Here is a 19633-nt window from a genome sequence, read left to right as displayed (position 1 = left end):
CCTGCTGAAAATTGTGTAGCCCGCAATATGAAGTATTTTTTAATGCACCCTGTGGCTTAGTTGTATTCATATCCCATGCTCTGTGCCCCTCCCACCCATAGAAAGCCGGGGGAGCTGCTGGAACAAGATTCAACATGATCCAGCAAAATGATATTAAATTAGCAGAGCCTGGAAGGTTTTTTTTTTCTCTTAGCTTGCTTTTGCTGTGCAATGAGATCCCTGCCTGGGTAATGAGGGGTGAGTTGTAATATGCCCAAGTCTAACCCATGAATATCATCATTGCTGTTTATATTACAACAGCAACAGAAGCCCTCATTTGAGACTGAAGCTGCACGCATGAAGAGATGTAGTTCTTTTCCTCACTTGGTCATATTAAAAGTAAAGTTGCCTTTAGCAGTTAGTTCACTGAGGAGCACAGGCAGAGCTCGCAGAGGTGTGCTTGAGCTTTCTCACATCAGTAGTCACACAGAAGGACACTTTCTACAGTCAGTCCATCTCACAGTTGATATTTTTTGCGGTTCATGCTCTGCTGTTTGAGAGCTTGCAGGGCTCTTCCTCGTTGCCTCAAGTAGGCAGATGAATGAGCTTTTGCAGCTGACTTTTTTTTAACCTCATGCACTAAGTTTTGCACTCTTTCAAGTGTAGGGCGCACGTGATTTTGTTTACTGACCGTAAACTGGGGAGGCAGGGGCCTCCTGCCACTCGGCACCAGGGTTTTCACCCTTTTCTCTCCCGACACGGTTTGCGATTTGGATGCTGACCTCAGGAATGGTTTCCTTTGGAAGAGACGATGCATGCGGCTGTTCCTTGCATGTCGCTACCCATTCTGAACAGTAAAATGCTCTGAATCTCTCCAAGGAGCTACTTCACTTGGTAGCAGTACGCAGGTGATACTATTTTAGGAGGGAGGAGGCAGCTGTGAGGTTATATTATAGTAGAATAGGTCAGAAAATCACTATTTACCTTCAGCTAAAAGTTCGGATGTCTGTTGCATTCATACCTGAATGAAGAGTTTAGTTGCTGAGTTTTGGCCATTTGCCAAATAGCCGAAAGTAATTCCTTAAAAAAAAGAAGTTATTTTTCTTTTTCACCATGGCATGTGGAATCTCCCATTCTTTCCCTCACTGCTATTCTTTCTTGCCTCTTTGCCTCTATGCCTACAAGTTTTCATACAGGAGTTTTCGCCAGTAGATCAAGTACTATTTTCCCATTGGCACAGAGAGAGAAACAGTATGTTCAAGTCAGTCACCAGGCTGACTTCCTCACTAGACCTCACTGATACAGTGATACAACTTGCGATTCTATGAATGACATACATTTTTATTTTCCAGGGTGAAAACAAATCTGAATATTTTTTAGGATTAACACCCATAGGAGTTGTTGTCTACAAGAATAAAAAACAAGTAGGAAAATATTTCTGGTATGTACACTTTAAATGTGCAGTCTGTGCTAAAACAATAACAATGTTGTTGTATGGAAATGTATGATTTGTGATATCTATTTGAAAGGTTAATGTTATAAATTAAAAAAAATGTAGTTGGAATTCGTAATCTTGGTTTGGATTATACAGATTTTTAATTCTTTGATAATCCAAGTATTGCAAAAAGTACTTCACCTTTACCATAGTCATGCTGAAATATTTAAATACTGCTAATTTTCTAGTGATATCTGTTGCATACCTAAAAAAAATAAAATCTACCTGTGAATTCCTTTTTGTCTTTGTATGTAAATATATACAACTTTATACTGTATTATGCATGAAATTAAAGTCTCATGAAGTTCTGTCTGTCTTTTTTTCCATTTTTACAGGCCTAGAATTACAAAAGTTCACTTCAAGGAAACACAGTTTGAACTTAGAGTCCTGGGAAAAGATGTAAGTTTTTATTTAAGCCTGAAAGGAAAAAAAAAAAAGTAATCTCAGGTCTAATGAAGTGGGAAATTTTGTGTGTCCATCAAAGTCTAATTTATTTTATTGACGTTTACTGCAAGAAACCATCAAAGTGAAATTAATTTTATTGATAATTACTGCAAGAAAATTACCTTATCCTCAAGTGTAGTGTGTTCCTGATGGCGCTTGCAGTTTTATTAAAGAAAGAGGAGGAAGAAAGATTTTCTGTCCATGTTTTGCAGGCAATGTTTCATGTTTCAGCAGAACAGTACTGAAGTAGGAATTTTATAACAAACCTTTATCATTTTATATTGTGCTCTGTAAATTAGAGTAGACTCCTGCAATGCCTTGTTTATGGTGTTGCATAGTGCTTTTAAACTAGGCTAAATCTACAGGGAAAGCTAACATTAACCAAAATGTGGATGGAGGAAAACTCACAAAGCTGTGAGGCACATGTAATTTTGTAGCTTGGAAACACAAGCAGCCACATAATATAGCTCGAAACCCATTTGTCAGAGTTTAACATCTTTGTGCTGTTAGACCATTGAAGAGAAAACAATGTTGGTACCAGTGGAGCAAGGATAGCAGGTTGATAGCAAGAGAAGAGGTTTTAAGATAGAGTCAGTGGAAAAAAGAGAAAGATATTTATCACCTGTTGGGCACGTGGGGCAGGGGCGGGAGGAGGATAGTGTTGAGGCTATAGGGAAAATGATGAAGTGTAATAGAACACATAGTTGCAGTCAGTCTGTGGTTTTTGGTATCTGGTTGAGTTATAAGTTTAGTTTGCTGAGTCATTTTTTGAAAATACTTTGTAGGTCTCTCTGGAATATCAGGACTGAAAGTTTATAGTTTTGAAGAAGTATTAACCTGCTGGCAGTATTCCCCTTTACTGATTATCTGTGAATCTTCATTCATCTCTGTAGTGGTTGTTAGTTCATCCACATTTTTCCATGAGGCCATTTGGTACATTAAGCACATTCTGGGAAATGTAAGTGTACCCCTGACTGGTTGTCTTGGTTCTGTCGTGGACAACATTTCTTATGCCTCTGCAGATGTAGTGGCAAGTTTTGCTTTTGTTGCTCCCAAGTGGTTTGTTTCTATTTGGTGTGGTGTTCTATGGGAATTTTATTTCTGATTGTGTGTTTGTTGAAATCGGAGAGTTGTTTGAAGGTGGGGGGAAAGTTGGGAAAACTTTTCTCAGTGTTTCATGTGAAGGGTGAATGCCTGTTCATGTATAAACAAGTCCGAGTTTGACTTAGAGTGAATTGCATTGAAGTGATGCTGTAGTTTCTGCTTGATGCCACATCTATATAGTTTTTGTCTGAACCATGTGGAATCGCAAAGGTTTAATACGCTGAGCAAAAAAACCTGGAAGCTTTGGAAAACGTGCTTAAGTTGAGACTGTGAATGTTGATGGCTGGTGAACTATTGTGATCATAAGGCAAACACTTTGACAGCACTTGGTAATTTCAAGTCTCGACAGGTACTTTTAGGAAATTGTTCAAGAGAACAGTAAGTACAAGGGTGTGTACCATCATTAAAATCTCCTTTGCAATTAATACTCATTTGAAGTGTTTCTACAGTGCTTCATACCCTAACAAGATCAGGAGAGGCCAAAATGGCCCAGAAAAATCTTCCTCTCCCCTTTTTTTAAACATTCTGGTGGTGTTTGAACAAAATTATGTATTGGAATAAGTAAACAGTAGCCTTAGTCTCTGGATTAAAGCCATCGTAACTATTTATGCTGTTCTGCACCCAGAGGAGGAAAAGCTCATCAGTGTATTTATACGACTGTATGTTCCAATACTGCTTGAAAACTTAATTCACAAATTTCTTTTATTCCTCTGTTTTTTTTGAATAAATGCTATCACTTTGTCCTTCCATGTGGCACATGAGTTTGCAGTATATGATAGGAGATTAAACATGCCATTTTTACATCATCCTGCCTCCTGGGATATCACTTTACGGCCCACAGAATTAGTACTTTCCTTGTTTTCAGATGTGGTATACCAAGTCTGGAAGTTACCAAGTATACCAACTTACGTGTTTCCAGTTAGTTGGAGAGAATGCCAGAAAAGATTCAGGAAGAAAAGAAATAATGGAGAATTTCCCATGTCTTAGGCGGAGATTTATTGCATATAGCGAAGGAGTTAACATCACATAATAAGAGCAGATTATTTCTGAGTATATTGAGTGCTTTGTGTGAATCATGTTTTCCATATTGTAGTGAAGACTGTCTGCAGGCTGGATTTTGGTTTGTGTTTTCACACACTAGCTACCTTTATTTACACTGACAGACACCTTTCACGGGTACACCTGCTCATCAAGAGGAAGCTCTTGGTGCTTTTAGTACCGATGAAGTGTTGCTCTTCCCCTGCACAGGGTTACTTGTGGTTAACTTCTTTGTTCTCCCTTTCAATAAATTTGTCTGAGACTTTTCAAACCTGCTGAAAGAATTTGAATGTATACTTCCCACTAAAGATGTGGAAGTGGACATCCTGATCTCCTTGACAGATGGCAGACATGGCGGTCTAAACGTACAGATCCGTGTCCTTAGGCTACCTGAAAAACACACTGTGGGGTGTCTGTGTCAGCCATATTTATGGCTGCTGAGTTTGTTGTTTGCATTGTTTCACTTTTGATAAACTTGAAGATTTACTGAGCAGATTTACTTGTGCTTACTGTCTTAAAATAAAGGTGCTTCACCTTTCCTGTTTTGTAGTGTAATCTCCTGTACTTCTTCGTACTTCTCTTCCATGAGAACATTTCCTGTATATTTAACTTCTTTATATTACTCCTGCATACCTGTTGCTATTGTGTGCAAGCATGACCATCGGTATTTTGGTTTTATCTTTCACTACTTTGTGTTATATGTTTTCTCCCTAAAGCTATTGCTATTGCCCCATCATAAACAAAATACTGCCCTTCATATTTGGCCGTCTGTGACTTATCCTGACATGTGAGACTAATGACCTGGACCAGCTGACAGAAACTTTTTTTCAGTGGTGTTAATCATTGAATCAGTATTTCATTGTCCCCTGAGTAGACCCATGCTGTGAATTCTGAGCTAGAAACATGTTAGGCTTTCCATGAAACCACTAAGTATGAAGTTAGCAAAATTAGGAACCCTTCCCCTGTGAGGACTGCACAGAAGGATTCCCTGAACATGAGAAACAACCGCAAAGAATTTTTGAAGATGAGAAAAGTGTATTTTTGTGCAGTTTCCTTTAAGAAAACTGAGAGATCCATCTGATGCCTGTGCACAATTCCTGGTAGCATAGATGTCTGTTGAGCAACCTTGCTGGAAACGATCCAGCAATACAGGTGGCTGCCAAGGGCCCTCTCCCCCCTCCCGATGCAGCAAAATGGAGCCTAATCACAATGGATGCACTATGTGGAAGTGGATAATTGAAGAGGTGCACAGCACACCTCCTGTGCTTTCCCCGTATGAGGAACACGGCTTGCTTCCTAGATTTCTCTCTCAACTGAGGACATGAAACAAAATAGAGAAGAATATGCTTTGATAGATTGTGTAGACTGGGAACTTATATGTAATAATATGCAGGAGTGAGAGTTGTGGAGCTTTTTTGCCTGTAGGTACCAAGTACTTCTGTGCTGTTCCCCACAACCCCATACTGTTTTCTGTAACAGCACCTTTAACTTTGGTTGCACTGTGTCTGAACATGCAAGTGAATGATTTCACTCCTTCACAGAGTTTATGTGAAGCTTCTGTACTTCTTACTTTTCATGTTTCTCTTTCACCAAACAGAAAATGTTGGATGTGCAAAACACTTGCTTTCATTATTTTTTGTTGTAAGAGAAGGGTCTTTCGGAAGTCTGAAATTTTTGTTTCGAGAGATTTTGAAATTTGCGTTCTTTCAAGCCAGAACAAACCCCCAAACTGTGCAATTAAAAATGATTTACACATTTTCAAGACATGCTTTCCTCTGCAGTCTTGCTTAGTCAGATGAAGAGGCCCAGCTCAGCTGAATTCATAAGGTGAAGTTGGTAAAGACTGTTTTCAGGAGCAATACCAACCACTGAGGCATGCTAGAGGAACTTCAGGGCAATTCCAAAGCAAATATACTCCCTATTCTGGTGGCTGAAACTTGTCTAAATACAAGATTTTTGTGTTCTTTTAAACAGTCTCAGAAAACCCTGGAAATATGCTTTATCTTTTTTAATCTGCTTTTTATAAGTGTCAGAAGTCTGAAAAGTAATTACATTAATAAGGTGGTTCAGCTGTACCCTTTCTTGCCCTGTCACACGCTATATTCCATCTTGAGTTACAAGTTCTAGGCAGGAGCTTTTAATTTGATTTGTTCCTCTCACAGTTTCTTGGGAAGATTAAACAGGTTTGAAGAGATGTTGCTCCCATTCTAAAGTCGAGTTTAGCTTAGATTTCAATTCCAGACAAAAATAGCATTTTGATCTTTATTATGGTTTAAGAATTACAAATGACTGTTGTATCATTTGCATTTGCACCCACTTAAGCCAGAGTGGTAGTGGGGGGTGGAGGTGAGCAAGCACAGTGGTGTTAATACATCATATAGAACTGTTTTGGCCTGTTTCAGTTGATTGGGGGTTTCCTTGCCTTTTCTTAACAGCTTTCTGAGCCATCGTAGAAGGATTGTAAGATTGGTTCAAGGCTTGATAGCAAAATCTTAAGTAATGAACATTGTTGAAGGAGAACTGGGATTAAAATTCCTGCATAAACTTAAATTCATTGCCACTAAGGTGTTAGTGTCGGCTTTTTTTTGTAAGTTCTTCTTTAGTCTTTTCTTTAATTGGTGTAATATGAGGCTGAGATATGTTTGTTTCAATCTTGACATGCTTTATGCAAACTGGCACAGCATTATTAATTTTAATTCCTGACTTGTATAATGTTCTTAAAGATTGACCTTGTGTAACCAGTAATAATACATTGCCTGTTACATAAGCTATGATTGGTATGCATTATGTAAATATATAAAGACAGAATATTTCCTATTGGAGTTAACAGTTGATAGTATCCAGGTATGTGCCTAACCTGGCAAAGAATAATGTTGGGAAGCAGTAGCTTCAGAGCTAGTGTTAATATTTCTTTTACATGTACATGCACATGTGTTGCATGTACATGCAGCGTGCTCTGAAATGGGGCAAGATCCCTCCTTATGCTATATTAAATATTCAGTGTGACTAGGAAGAGTGGTGTGTGTGCTGGCAGGATTTGTACTGTGGTTTTGGGTTTGAATTTTTCTTCTTCATTTTTTGAGCCTGGATTGGTGGGAACCAATATGTGTCTTGTCATAAATTATAGCAGCTAAAGCCTGCTCTGAATCATAGGTTTTCAAAACATTTTTTATCTGTGAATGGGTGCAGCGCTCCATGGAATGGGTGTAAGTCTACTGAGAGTGGCCCTCTTATCTTTGGAGTAATCCATGAACTTCACAAAGAAGGGATCTTCTGGCCCCGAGAGGGAAGAACTGTCATTTTAAGTGTGTGCCCTCTTCCCGGCGGACTTGATCTTGCCCTGCCTGGGCACTTAGCTGGGCGCAAAGCGGCCCTGAGCTTGAAAGTTGTGTAATCACGCTGGCGTGGCAGAGCAAGCTGGGAGGTGTTTGCAAAGGGCAGCGTGGGCACTCCTGAACTAGTGTGTCAGCTCTAGCAGTTCCAGAGGCATTTTGTGGTTAGGTAGAGCAATGACCCCTCTGACTTGTCTCCTTTGAAGGCATTAATAACATGCTTTCAGTCTTTCAGTTAAGTGTGGGGGGTTATGGTGGAGCGCTGTACCAATTACCAACTGTTTAGTGAAGATCTCAAAGGCCCTGCCAGATCAGTCCTCTGGCTGATTTGAGAGGCAGCATAAAACAGATAAGGGCTGTAGCTACATGTTCGAGTGCCCGTCTGTTCATAAGCTCGTAGTATGATCAAGCTATCTGCATTCCCTGTGCTAGTCTGTCTCTCCTCCCATGGGTAAAAATCGTGGTGAGGCTATGGCAGTATGAGCTTTAGCATGTTTTGGAGACTGCAGGACAAACTTTTAAAGCATTTAAAAGGAGAGGAATATTTTATGTTTGTCCTCACAGTTTTTTAGTGTCTTGCCTTTTTCAGGATTAGGAGAAGGTAGTCAAAGAGCTCAACAACTAGGTACTGCTGCCTGTCCTTTTCAAGCCTCTAGCCACGTGGTCCTGCCATCTCCCTTGCTCGTGCAATTCACAGATGTGATCAAAAATAAGTGGTTTTCTGCTTGTTTGGTGAGCACAACTGGCTTCCTGAAAGAATAGACAAACACCAAAGCTGGTTCAGAGGAGAGGGGACATCTTCACAGTCTGGAGATGACCAGAACCACTCTGGAAGCAGTGAGCCATCATGGTTTACAATGCTTCACCTTTAATACACTGGGCATTCTGAAAGCAACAGGATGAGTAGCAGGGAGTCGCTGGTGAGGCATCAAACAACACTGAATGAGTTTGGAATTGTCATTTCCTATAAATCATTAGTAAAAGTACAATAGGTCTTTGTTTCTTTTGGTTCAGACAGATGAGAATAATAAGAAAAAAACCCAGCTAACTCTCACTACCTGTAAGAAATTACAATTGTTCAAAATGCTAAAAATGTTGCCTTTTATTGGAAACAAAAGTTCATGATGTTAACAGGTAAGGTCATCCTTGCTTTACTTATACAAATCAATTTATTCCCTTAGGGGAGAAAGATTAAACCTGAAAGATACTACTGCCTTCAGTACTGCTTAATTTTTATATATGCATTTATAAATTCTGAGGGTAATCACAGTACTCTTGCAAGCCTTAAAAAGTCTTAAAAAGTAAATGGAAGAAGTCCTAAACCTAGATACACTGTATACAGTGTCATATTGGCCTTAGTTGCAGTACGTTACTGAATCCTTCACAGAAAAGGTGAAAAATGGTAAAAGGATTATGAATTGTCTCCTCTGTGTTGGTGAAAGACCTCAGAGATGAATGTTTTAGGCTTTCTTTCTTTCTCTTTAGTAAAATTTAACTACGCTATTTGACTTATTACAAGCATCCATTCTGAGGCAATAGTTTTCAGACATGCGCTGTTCCTTCAAATTCAAATAAGTCAACCTCAGTGTGTTATCAGAAAGCTTGCTGGTCCGTCCCCTGATTTTTAGGCAGTTGTTTCATTTTCTAGATCTGAATTCCATAACTTGTTGATAGATTGGATCTATAAGGCTATGCTGTTTTTTCCTGAGTGCCTTTGATTGCTGCATACTAAGTATAGCATGTAGTTAACCATCAAATATGTTTCTTACCAGCTGACAGGAGCTTTCTTCCACCTTAGAAAATAATGCCTTCAAATGATGGAATCAGTAATGTTTGCTGGTCAGATCTTTCAGTCATATGGCAATGTAGCTATACTGTCCCTCTTTTAGTCGCTTACTGATTTTCATGTGTTATGTGCCATTTGTTCTGTGTATGGGAAAATTCCAAAACTTTAACTTAAAAAAAGAAGAAAAAATGGACAAGTAGAACCTTTTCCCTGATGGGAAACTTTCCCTGAATTCCACTGGCATTTGAACTGGGCTAATAATAAGATATGGCAGAAATACCTTGCTTTAAAAAGTCTCTTTAAAAAAAGCCAAAACACTCGTGGCTTCTCTCCACCCCTCTCTTCCCCCAACCCACAAACTACCTCCTCTGAGATTATGTAGTTAAATAAATTTAAGTGCAGCAGAGAGTTCTTTGCCTAAAAGTAAAATTTAGGAGTGGACAAAGAAGGAGCAAGAGCCTGCATATTAAAAGTGAGTCATTGAGTTCTTTCCTAACAGAAGTTAAATTGACTCATCATATTCCATAAAGTTTGCAATACCACAGGCCTGATCTGATATTATTCTTTAAAAGTGCACTGGTGACTACAGTTGTGTGGGTTTATATGAAATCACATCAGATGACAGTCTGATCTAGAAATTGTAATGTAAATTAAATAATAAAATCTGAAGCTACCTTTCTGTTATGTGTAAAATAAACGAATGAAAAGTACCCCTTGACATGTCTTCTTTAAAACTTTAAAAATGTAAAAATGCAGCATGATCTTTCAGTGGATAGACTCTTGTTTCTGGTTGCCAGTGGAGAAAGAGCAATATGGTTACTCTTGAAAATTCTAGTATAAATAAATTTTTCTCCTTGACAATCTTCAAGATTCTCCAGGAAGCTTTTTTTTCCTTTTTTCCCCTAGTTACTTAGATTTTTTTTCTGTGTTAAAAGAGCTTCAGTTTTTAAGTTTCTGGTTTTACTTTTTATAAATTAAACTTACTTTTGCTACAAGTTAAAACCCGTGTGAATCCTGCAGAGAGATGAAGATCCTTATCAAGCTTGAAATTGTATTTTAAGTAACTGTAGGAATATAGTTATGGGACTAACCTGCTATATAATCACTTTATGCTATGCATAGCAATCTCAGCTAAATCCTAGTTTTCAGTATTCTCAGAGGCCGTATGTCTTACTGTACTCCTCCTTCTTGCTGTGATGCTCTGGAGAGGAAAATGTGCTTTTGAGGGAAGACTAGAGGATGATTTTCATTCCTTGGATATTCCATGGGACTATTCCAGCCAGCCATTAAACTAACTAAAATAATCCATGTGAGAAAATAAGCTCATGTGTATGTCTCCATTTTTTTTTTTTTTTTTCCTTGTCGGGGATTGAAGTCTCAATTATTCTAACCACAGGTGCAAAGTTCTTTCATTTTTACTGTTATTTGTTTCAAGGTAGAGGAAAGGCTGCTTGAGCAGGTAATTTGTGATTTTGTGAGGCTGCATGGCAGCCGTTAATAGAGATATAATTGGTTTTTGTTAGAGGTGAAATTTTGAATTCTAGAGAACATACTGAATTAGTTCACAGTTTGCAAGGTGCTTGCAGGTCACCATACCTCATTAAATGAAGAGTGGGAGAAACTTGCCAGAACTCTTGCCATACCTACGTATGCATGGCACTGCAGAAGTATAACTAACGCAAGGGCATCCATTTCCTAAAATCAGTTGCCGAAAGTGGTATGAATCATACCCCCTTTGTAATTCACATATTGGGGAAATGGTTTTAGGACTCAGTTTTATTACAGATGGTATCATACCATGCTGAGGATTCACACTGAAGTCAGTGGGACTACTCATTCTTTGTGCAAATCACAGATACAAAACTGAACACTTAAGTTTACTGAGTGAGATATATGGAAGTGTATTTTATGTGAACATATTTGAATGTTTAGCTTGTTGGTGACAAGCAGTGTGATGTGTATGTTGCTTCTTGTCTGTTGAAGTATTTTATATTTCTGTATTTTCTGTATGTCTGAATTCTCTGTCATCTCATGAGGTTTAACAAGGCCAAGTGCAAGGTCCTGCACCTGTGTTGGGGCAATCCCCGGTATCAATACAGGCTGGGGGATGAAGGGATTGAGAGCAGCCCTGCCAAGAAGGACTTGGGGGTACTGGTGGATGAAAAGCTGGACATGAGCCAGCAAGGTGCACTCGCAGCCCAGAAGGCCAATCATATCCTCGGCTGCATCCAAAGAAGCGTGGCCAGCAGGTTGAGGGAGGTGATTCTGCCCCTCTACTCTGCTCTGGTGAGACCCCACCTGGAGTACTGCGTCCAGCTCTGGGGCCCTCAGCACAAGAAAGACATGGACCTGTTGGAGCGGGTCCAGAAGAGGGCCACGAAAATGATCTGGGGGATGGAACACCTCTCCTGTGAAGAAAGGCTGAGAGAGTTGGGGTTGTTCAGCCTAGAGAAGAGAAGGCTTTGGGGAGACGTTATTGCAGCCTATCAGTACTTAAAGGGGGCTTATAAGAAAGATGGCGGCAGACTTTTTAGCAGGGCCTGTGGCGACAGGACGAGGGGGAACGGCTTTAAACTGAAGGGGGGTAGATTGAGACTAGATATAAGGGAGAAATTTTTTACGCTGAGGGTGGTGAAACCCTGGCACAGGTTGCCCAGAGAGGTGGTGGATGCCCCATCCCTGGAAACATTGAAGGTCATGTTGGACGGGGCTCTGAGCAACCTGATTTAGTTGAAGATGTCCCTGCCCAGGGCAGGGGGGGTTGGACTAGATGACCTTTAGAGGTCCCTTCTAACCCAAACTATTCTATGATTCTATGATCCCTCCCTGCCTTTTTCTTATGTCTATTGTACTGCCTGCCAATTTCCAGTGATTAGGTTTTAAGCTTTGAATATTCTTTTTTGTTGTCTTCCTTAAGAGATTTTAAGGTGGATTTTATAGCTTTTGCCTTTGACCTTTTTTCTTGTATTTTGAATTATTCTGAAGTTAGCTAATTTTTTTTTAATCTTTCCTTCCTCTCATCTTTTTTATTTCCGGTTTTACCTTGGTTCTTCTCTACTTGTATGTTTTGTGCATTTTCTCTCTGTGTTGTTGCTAGTTCATTTTAGTTTATCACAAATCTTGAGTTTCTTTCTTTCACTTATTCTTGCCTTTTTGTATACCGTTAAACAGAGCCTTGGGAATATATTTTTGCTTGACATCTGAGGTGCAGTTTCAGAAAACATCAGAAACATACTATTTGAAAAAAACCTCGTGCTTTTTAATTAGGAAAAAAGCTCATTCTACGAACAAGAATGAAGGAACAGAAGTGTTTCAATAATCTTCTCTTCTGTTTTTCTGTACCTAAGGAATTGATTCTTTAAATAATTATTTTCAGGCAATGAGAAAACAAAAAGAAAACCTCTTAAATGAAGAATTCTACCAAATTATAGAACCTGCTTTTCAATGTCTTTTCTTATGTGCACTGATATGAGATGGTTGGTTCTTGTGTTCAGTAAATGAAGATTCACTTCACTGGCAGAATCGCTCATAATAATATTGATTTGCTTTGTTTTGTTTTCAGTGCAATGAAACTTCCTTCTTTTTTGAAGCACGTAACAAGATCACATGCAAACATCTGTGGAAATGCTGTGTAGAACATCATACATTTTTCAGGTGAGTGATGCAGAAGTTGTGGTTTCATTAACAAAGGAGGAAGACTATATTGAGTAAGAACGTTGTTATACCTACAGAGTGGTGTAACACAGGCTTGCTGCCTGGAAACATATTTTTGCTCTTGGTTATAGAATGCTCTTAAAAGGGGATGCCTTCTGTTTTCTTACAATGATGTGAAACAATAATTTTAAAATTGGGTAGTTCGGTGGTTTCTTTTGTCTTAGAATTCTTTTTGAAACAGTATCGCAGGTTGCATAAAGTAGGCTTTAACAGAAGTATCCACAAATGCATGTGGCAGGATTTAAGCTGCCATATAAATTTTTAGGTATTTAACCATCAATTTTTTTGTAGCAGCCTTGACTTGAGTGAGGCCTTTGGATTTCAGACATTACGATTTCCTACAATGCACAGGAATTTTGTTTTTTGATAGGAAGACTCATTGAATTTCCATAATGTTTTGCATACTTATTGAAGTGTATAAAATGTTTCCAATATTACACATCTCAAAACACTTTCTTTTATTGTTGCAAAAACACGAACAGAAATGTGCAATGGTGTCTAGCTAGGAACTGGTTGATGAGATGCTTGGGGCTGGCTTTAGCAGTGCTGTAAATGAGTAAGCTCAGAATCCCTTCTGTAGTCTCATTACTGTGGCATGATGTTTTTGCCTGCTCCTGTGAAATATTAAGCGAAAGGTTGTTGCCAACTGTTGTTGCCAGCAGTTTACAGTAGAGCCTGAAATAAAGAGGTGTGTAGTGAAAAGAGGAGGGCATAAACATACGGCTTTGTGGAGCTCTCAACCCCATAAGAGTCTGCCTGGAGGTAGGGATGAAGAGGAACTAGCAGAAAATTATTTTTTTTGGAACCTAAAGTTTGTATTTCTCTTTTCTTGGGAAGGGGACTATGTAACTATCTATGTAACTTATTCTGTTGTTTTTTTTTTCAAACTACATAGAGTGCCAGAAAATGAATCAAACTCTCTGTCAAGAAAATTCAGCAAGTTTGGATCCATAGGTTACAAACATCGGTACAGGTGAATTTATTTCATTGTTTAAACTGCAGTTAATTCCTTCTTCATTCCTTCTTTTCTCCTCTTTTCTTCCAATGGAAGAAAAACCTCACACAGATTATGACTCAGAGCAGTTCTGCTGACAAAGCATGAATCAGGGCCATTTTAACAGACTCCCCTTGGGAGTCTGGCAGTTTTGGGACAAATGTGAATTACTTCTCATGCTCCAGATCCCCAGAGTTGGCTAGGGCCTGCTGTAGCCCGTAGTGAAAGTGAGAGCAGCCTTGGCAATACTTTAAGTCAAAATCTCCTTAGAAGTCCTGAAATTATGTTCATGTCCTAAAGGTTTTTTCCTGACAACTGGGGAACACCAAAACAAGGAGGCATGTTGGCTGCTGCCTTTCTTCTGGAAATTAACAAAGGGCTGGTGCAAAGAAGCATATGAAGTCTGTAACTGTGATGTCCTTCTTTACAGCTGCAGTTGAGCTATGGCAAGGGCTCTTGATCCGAATGGTTATATCTAATTCTGTAGCAGTACTGCTGGTACAGTGCTGTTGATTTAAGAATAAAAATGAGGGCAGATCTGAAGGAAGATGGGGGTATCTTTTCTAACTGGAATAGCTGGCAAAATTGGATAAGCATTCAAGGCTGCAAGCCTTGAAAGATGCAGTAAACTTCAGACTAAGGGTGTATAGGGAGCACTTAGTCTCAATTTTAGCCTGAGTTAACCAAGCAGACAGTGTGAATAAAGGGCAGTTAATACCGTGATACAGAGGAAGATGTGGCAGGGAGAGTGGGTTTAAGATCCTCTAGCTGCTGTGCCACAAAGGACTAGCAGAATATAGGATGTAGTTAAAATTGTAAGATGTCAGAAACCCAGTAGTTTTCACTGACTTTTATTGAGACTTTATGTTTTTAAGTCTGTTGAAATGACAGGATCTTTGTCTACTGAGTAAGGCACTTGATTTGGCAATTGGTGACCACTGTTTTAAATCCAATTCTGTCACATTGGCTGAGCAATTTTGAGCCAAATAATTCATGGTCTGGTTGAGTTGCATATTCAGTGAACCTGAAAGGGAGGGTGGAAAGCAGCAAATCAAAACCACATCTGAAAGCCAGGACCCTTTCTTTTTCCATTTTCATTTTCCCTGCTGGTCAACTGGGGATAAAAACATTTTTCATCTTTTGTAGTTATTTTGAAGCTGCTAGGTGAAAAGGCCCTATTTACTATAATGGCAAGATTTTTTTTTCCCATGGCCTGCAAATATACCAGGTTTGTTTAGGTTTATTTTTGGCTTGTCTGTCTGTCTCTCCTTCCTGTTTGTATTTCCATCATCACGCAAGAAATACATGGATCGTAATAGGTAAGGCTGACAATCATTAGTTAGGAAGTTCTTTGTCACTGCCTGTTAGGAAGACTTTTCTGAAAACAAGAAAACCATGGCCCCCAATTTCTCCAGCAGCTCCTGGAATGGACTTAGTATCTGTGGTAGGTACTAATAGCAGCATGTAATAGTAGCTCTATTACCCTTGTCATCAGTCAATCAGAATTCATTGTCAACTGTCTGTTACCCTTGGATGTAAGATCTTGCTTGCAAGGAAGGTGTTACTGATGGAGAGATGACTATGCCAGTGCTGAGCCTGAGCTCATGTGACTGAATGTCAACTGTATCCAGCCAGGATCACTGATGTGTTTCTGTCCCATCTTCTGCAACATATTTCATAATAATACAGATTATCTGGGTTATTACATTATCTGGCATGATGCAGCTTCTTACTGTAGATAATAGAAGAATGAATGTACTGTTTCTAGTTGGATCCTGACCCATATAACCCCACCTTGAAACTGAACAGTACTTCAGTGGATTCCTGCCAGACTACTGCAGATGAGTTTCCTCTGTTGGACCATTTCAGCAGATTGGAGCAGGACATTGGTGCTGGGGAGGAGAAAGTTTTGTAGTTACCAGGACCTTCCAATCAATTTTAAAAAAATACCATGAAGCAGTTAACTACATTTGAGTTACTCCTGCTGGTGGTGCATTTAAGCTCGTCTTCCTTTCAAGGAAGTTGAAGTTTCAAGGGTGATCTGTGATATGGATTGCCATGTTGGGATGATGGCCATTACTGACAGCTGTGTTTATAATGTTAGTTTTGTCTAGAACACATTAAATTATGTATTTCCCTTCTAGCATGAAGTGTTCCCTGTTTTGCTGCAGGGATTCTTGAGGACTCTCTCTGACCTGAATGGATGTTCTAGTAAATGGGGGTTGTGACATCTAGTTGCACCATATTGATTATACAGCGTTAATGATAAATAGTGATAATCAATTGGTGTTTGACATGTTAACTCTCGTCTTGGAATTCAGCACTAACAGCATTTTCACGTGCTTTGAGAATCTTCTCTTTGCTTATCCATCAGCTTTGATTGTCTTCCCTCTTTACCTTTGGTCCCTGTTGTAGCACTGAAAGAAGTGACAGTGTTGCGTATCTGTATACATCATTAGCTCAAAGCAGAAACCATAATCCCACCATTTGACTGTGTATGTAAGGGGACTATAATATTAATCTTTTGGCTTTTTTTCCTTTTTTTTTTTTTTTTTAAATCTTCTAGGTACTTCTCATTAGGTGGCAGACAGTTTTCAGGAAAGCAATTTCCTTGTCTTAAGATCAGATGCTTTGGTTAATACATGGAGGTGTTAGTGTGAGTGGAAGGTCTTATCCCCAGATGTTTTGTTAAAACCACTTCTGGAATTTGCAAGACTGGCACGCTTGCTGAACTTAAAAGTTGAATAGAAGTGTTTTCTGGCTAACTTAGGAGCAAAAAAACCATTAAACCAAATATCAAAAAACAGCATTACTGTGGTGCACTGTTAGAATTTGAGTTTTTTTGTCCTTTAATTCTTTTAAAATTTTGAGAAGATAAAAATTCTGCAGTGCTGACTACCCCTGTGGGGCTATCGGTGAAAATACAATCATCCTAGTGGAGTCTATTCACATAACTCAGAAAATCTACATATGTAATGCCTATATAGTTGCTTGGCCCTTGCTAGTATGATACCTGTTTACTTCTAAGTCATTGAGCTGCAGGTGTTTATGCAACTGGGAGTTAATACTAACAATTACTTCTCTTGTGTAGTAAGTTTCCAGAAGCAAACATGGAGTTTTGGGGAGGAATATGAGGCCTGTTTTACATTTTTGTCATGAACGCTTTATTTGGCTTAGTCACATGGAGAGGAACATTAAAATGAGCATAAAAGAATTTATTTAAACAATAACATTTAAATTGTGCGATGAAGAAGAGCCTTACTGTAAACGGGAGTCAGGGCTTCTACTCAATTTACTATCATTTGGGCCTGTGCTAGTGAGAGTATTTTATTACAGTTTGCTTTGCGTGGGGTTTTCCATGCCCTTTACATTGTCATTCCACATGGCAGAGAAGTAGCCCCTTACTGACTGGAACTGAACAATGTTAAATATGTGTTTTCCTGAGATAAAAACTTACAGAAAGAACTGAGGAAGTAATCAAATTAATTAAGAAAGTCTTCTGTTAGAATATTCGAGGTTACAAAAGGTCGCACTTATCTTAGTCTCTTCCTCATAAATCAGCATTTTGTTTTAGTTGTGTAGCTCCTCCTGAAAATACCCAGTATAGAAGAGATTGGCACAATCTGTTTATGATTCTGCCAGTGACTGATTCAAAACAAAAGTCAGGGTAGTGCTGCTCTGCAGGAGAACCAGAGCTGGGATGAGAAGTGAATAACTAACAAAACATGCTGCCCATGCAGCACCGTTCAGGTTTTTTTTTTCAATCTAAAGATCCTCTGTTTCTTTGATCATTTTTCCAAGTGTTTTCCCATGATTTTGTTGTGTTTTCAAGTGGCCGGACATCTTTGCAAATGACCAGAGACCCTTCTGTGCAGCTCCCGCGGCCTGACCAGTGCATTGAAAGAAGCCGCAGCAAGACTTACCCCAAAAGAGCACAACAGACCGGTAAGTCCTTCTCTCCTGGGCTATGGAGAGATGTCTTCTTTGGTCTTTGGTTCATTTCGTTTTCAAGAGGTGATTCAGAACTGCTGCAGTGTCCTCAAGGATCTCTCAGAATGGATTCTCTCTTTTGCTTTAGGTCAGTATTTATACCTAGCCTTAACTGGATCTAAAAACTCCAGCTTTGTGGATAAAAGTAAAAGATGGTATGGATTAAACATGATAAAACCCCATGTTTGTAGGTCTAATGTAAAGTATGAAAGGGAAGTTTGAAAACAGGCCGTGAGAACATGTTTTTTTTCAGGAGTCCTGTCTCTCACTAAAGAATTTTATACCTGTGAGTCTTGGTTGATATCCCATTGTTCCAGCTGCTTGACCCAAGGTGTCTCTTGTACATCCTCTTCCCAGTTCAAGGGCAGTATCCCTTTATTTTGATATTAGGTGGAACAGAAGTTAGTGCCATGCCCTCTGCAATTTTAACATGCTTCAGATGTGTGAGCTGGAAATCTATTCTGCCTGCTGAAGATGTCAGGGGAAGCTGGAAGTTTTTACAGGTGTTAGAGGAAATGTGTAAGATTAAGCACGGATCACAGGAGTCATGCCCAGACTAATGGATGTTTCCTGAAATTTAGTAATAGAGGCAAAAAGCTTTTCTAATGTCAAGCTCCAGTTCTACATGTGATTATGCGTGCATGCTTAGCTTCATCTATGCAGCAGTCACGCAGATTTCAGACGAACTCGTGCATGGAGTTAAGTATACATGTATGTGTGTTAGCAATTTGAGAAAAAACTTGTCTGGGCTTTAAAATGTAAGTAAGATTTCTCTTTATCATGGGTTAGGACAGCATTATAAAATTCTGAGAGTCCACATTTTTAAAAAGAGAGCCCATACGTACATCTGGAAACCTACCATATTTATTCTGGATGCTGTCTCTTGACTCAGAAACAAAGCTGGTGTGTTCTCCCTTTTAGCTGCAGTGGGTCTTGAAGTGCAGTGTAATTAAAAGTATTGCCATTGGAAAATACAAGCAGTTTACAGCAGATTTTTGTTTTGTTTTGGTTTTTTTAGGTAAGTGTAAGAAGAGAAGGATTGCTTTGCTTTCTGATTATGATATCTTTTTCTTGTGTCTGCAGTTGTCAATGGGTGCCTAAGAGGACAAGAAGCTGTTCACCCTTGAACCTAATAGTGTCTTAGACTTTTGTTCAGCTGGGCTGTCCCATTCTTAGGGTGGCAGTTCAAGATGAACAGCGTTTCCCACCCCTTAGTCCCCAGTTCAGTTGTGCAGAAAGTTGTGTGGCTATTCAGAGGTAAACTTTTCAGCTGAAACTCAGCCCTTAGTTGAAAATAATGTTTGCTATAGCACAGGCAGTGAAAGTCAGTCTATATTGTTGCAAGGGTGTGCGTGTTGTGCTTGTTGATTTTTTTTCGTCTCTTTGACTGGACTTGTGAGGAAAACTGAAACCTTCCCATGGCGCATTCTGCTGACGTAATGTGATGCAGAATTCTGTGGGCAATGCGTGTTTGTTGTTTCGGTGGATTTAAATACTTAGTTTTACTTTAAAATAAAAAGGCTGCTTTTTCACCATCTTACTCTTATGTATTCATATAATCTGTATCCCCCATCTGGGTTGTTTTGCTTTTAATTCAACTTAATTGATAACCCATGTGTTCCAAGTGTGCGGTCATTTTCCACTGGGGTGGGTGTATTACCTCCAATAATTTTTAAATTAAATGAATTTGTTTCATTTCCCACTTAAAATATGGGCTAAAGGAAGAGAGCTATGTCATTCAAATTCCATCTTTCCCT

At 39.2% G+C, this 19633-nt stretch overlaps 1 protein-coding gene across 1 annotated transcript in view; it reads left to right on the top strand.

Annotated features, from left to right (window-relative positions):
• Window positions 1-19633, top strand: part of EPB41L4A (erythrocyte membrane protein band 4.1 like 4A) — a 96275-nt gene that overhangs the window by 37607 nt on the left and 39035 nt on the right. Inside the window, exons 9-13 of the mRNA XM_009321109.1 lie at window positions 1332-1420; window positions 1810-1873; window positions 12741-12832; window positions 13788-13865; window positions 17719-17831. Of these exons, the coding sequence (XP_009319384.1) occupies window positions 1332-1420; window positions 1810-1873; window positions 12741-12832; window positions 13788-13865; window positions 17719-17831 (436 nt within the window). The remainder of the gene's footprint in view (window positions 1-1331; window positions 1421-1809; window positions 1874-12740; window positions 12833-13787; window positions 13866-17718; window positions 17832-19633) is intronic.

Source organism: Pygoscelis adeliae, unplaced genomic scaffold (assembly GCF_000699105.1).
Source record: "Pygoscelis adeliae isolate BGI_AS28 unplaced genomic scaffold, ASM69910v1 Scaffold83, whole genome shotgun sequence".
Taxonomy (NCBI): Eukaryota; Metazoa; Chordata; class Aves; order Sphenisciformes; family Spheniscidae; genus Pygoscelis; species Pygoscelis adeliae.
This window is presented reverse-complemented; position numbering and strand designations above follow the sequence as displayed.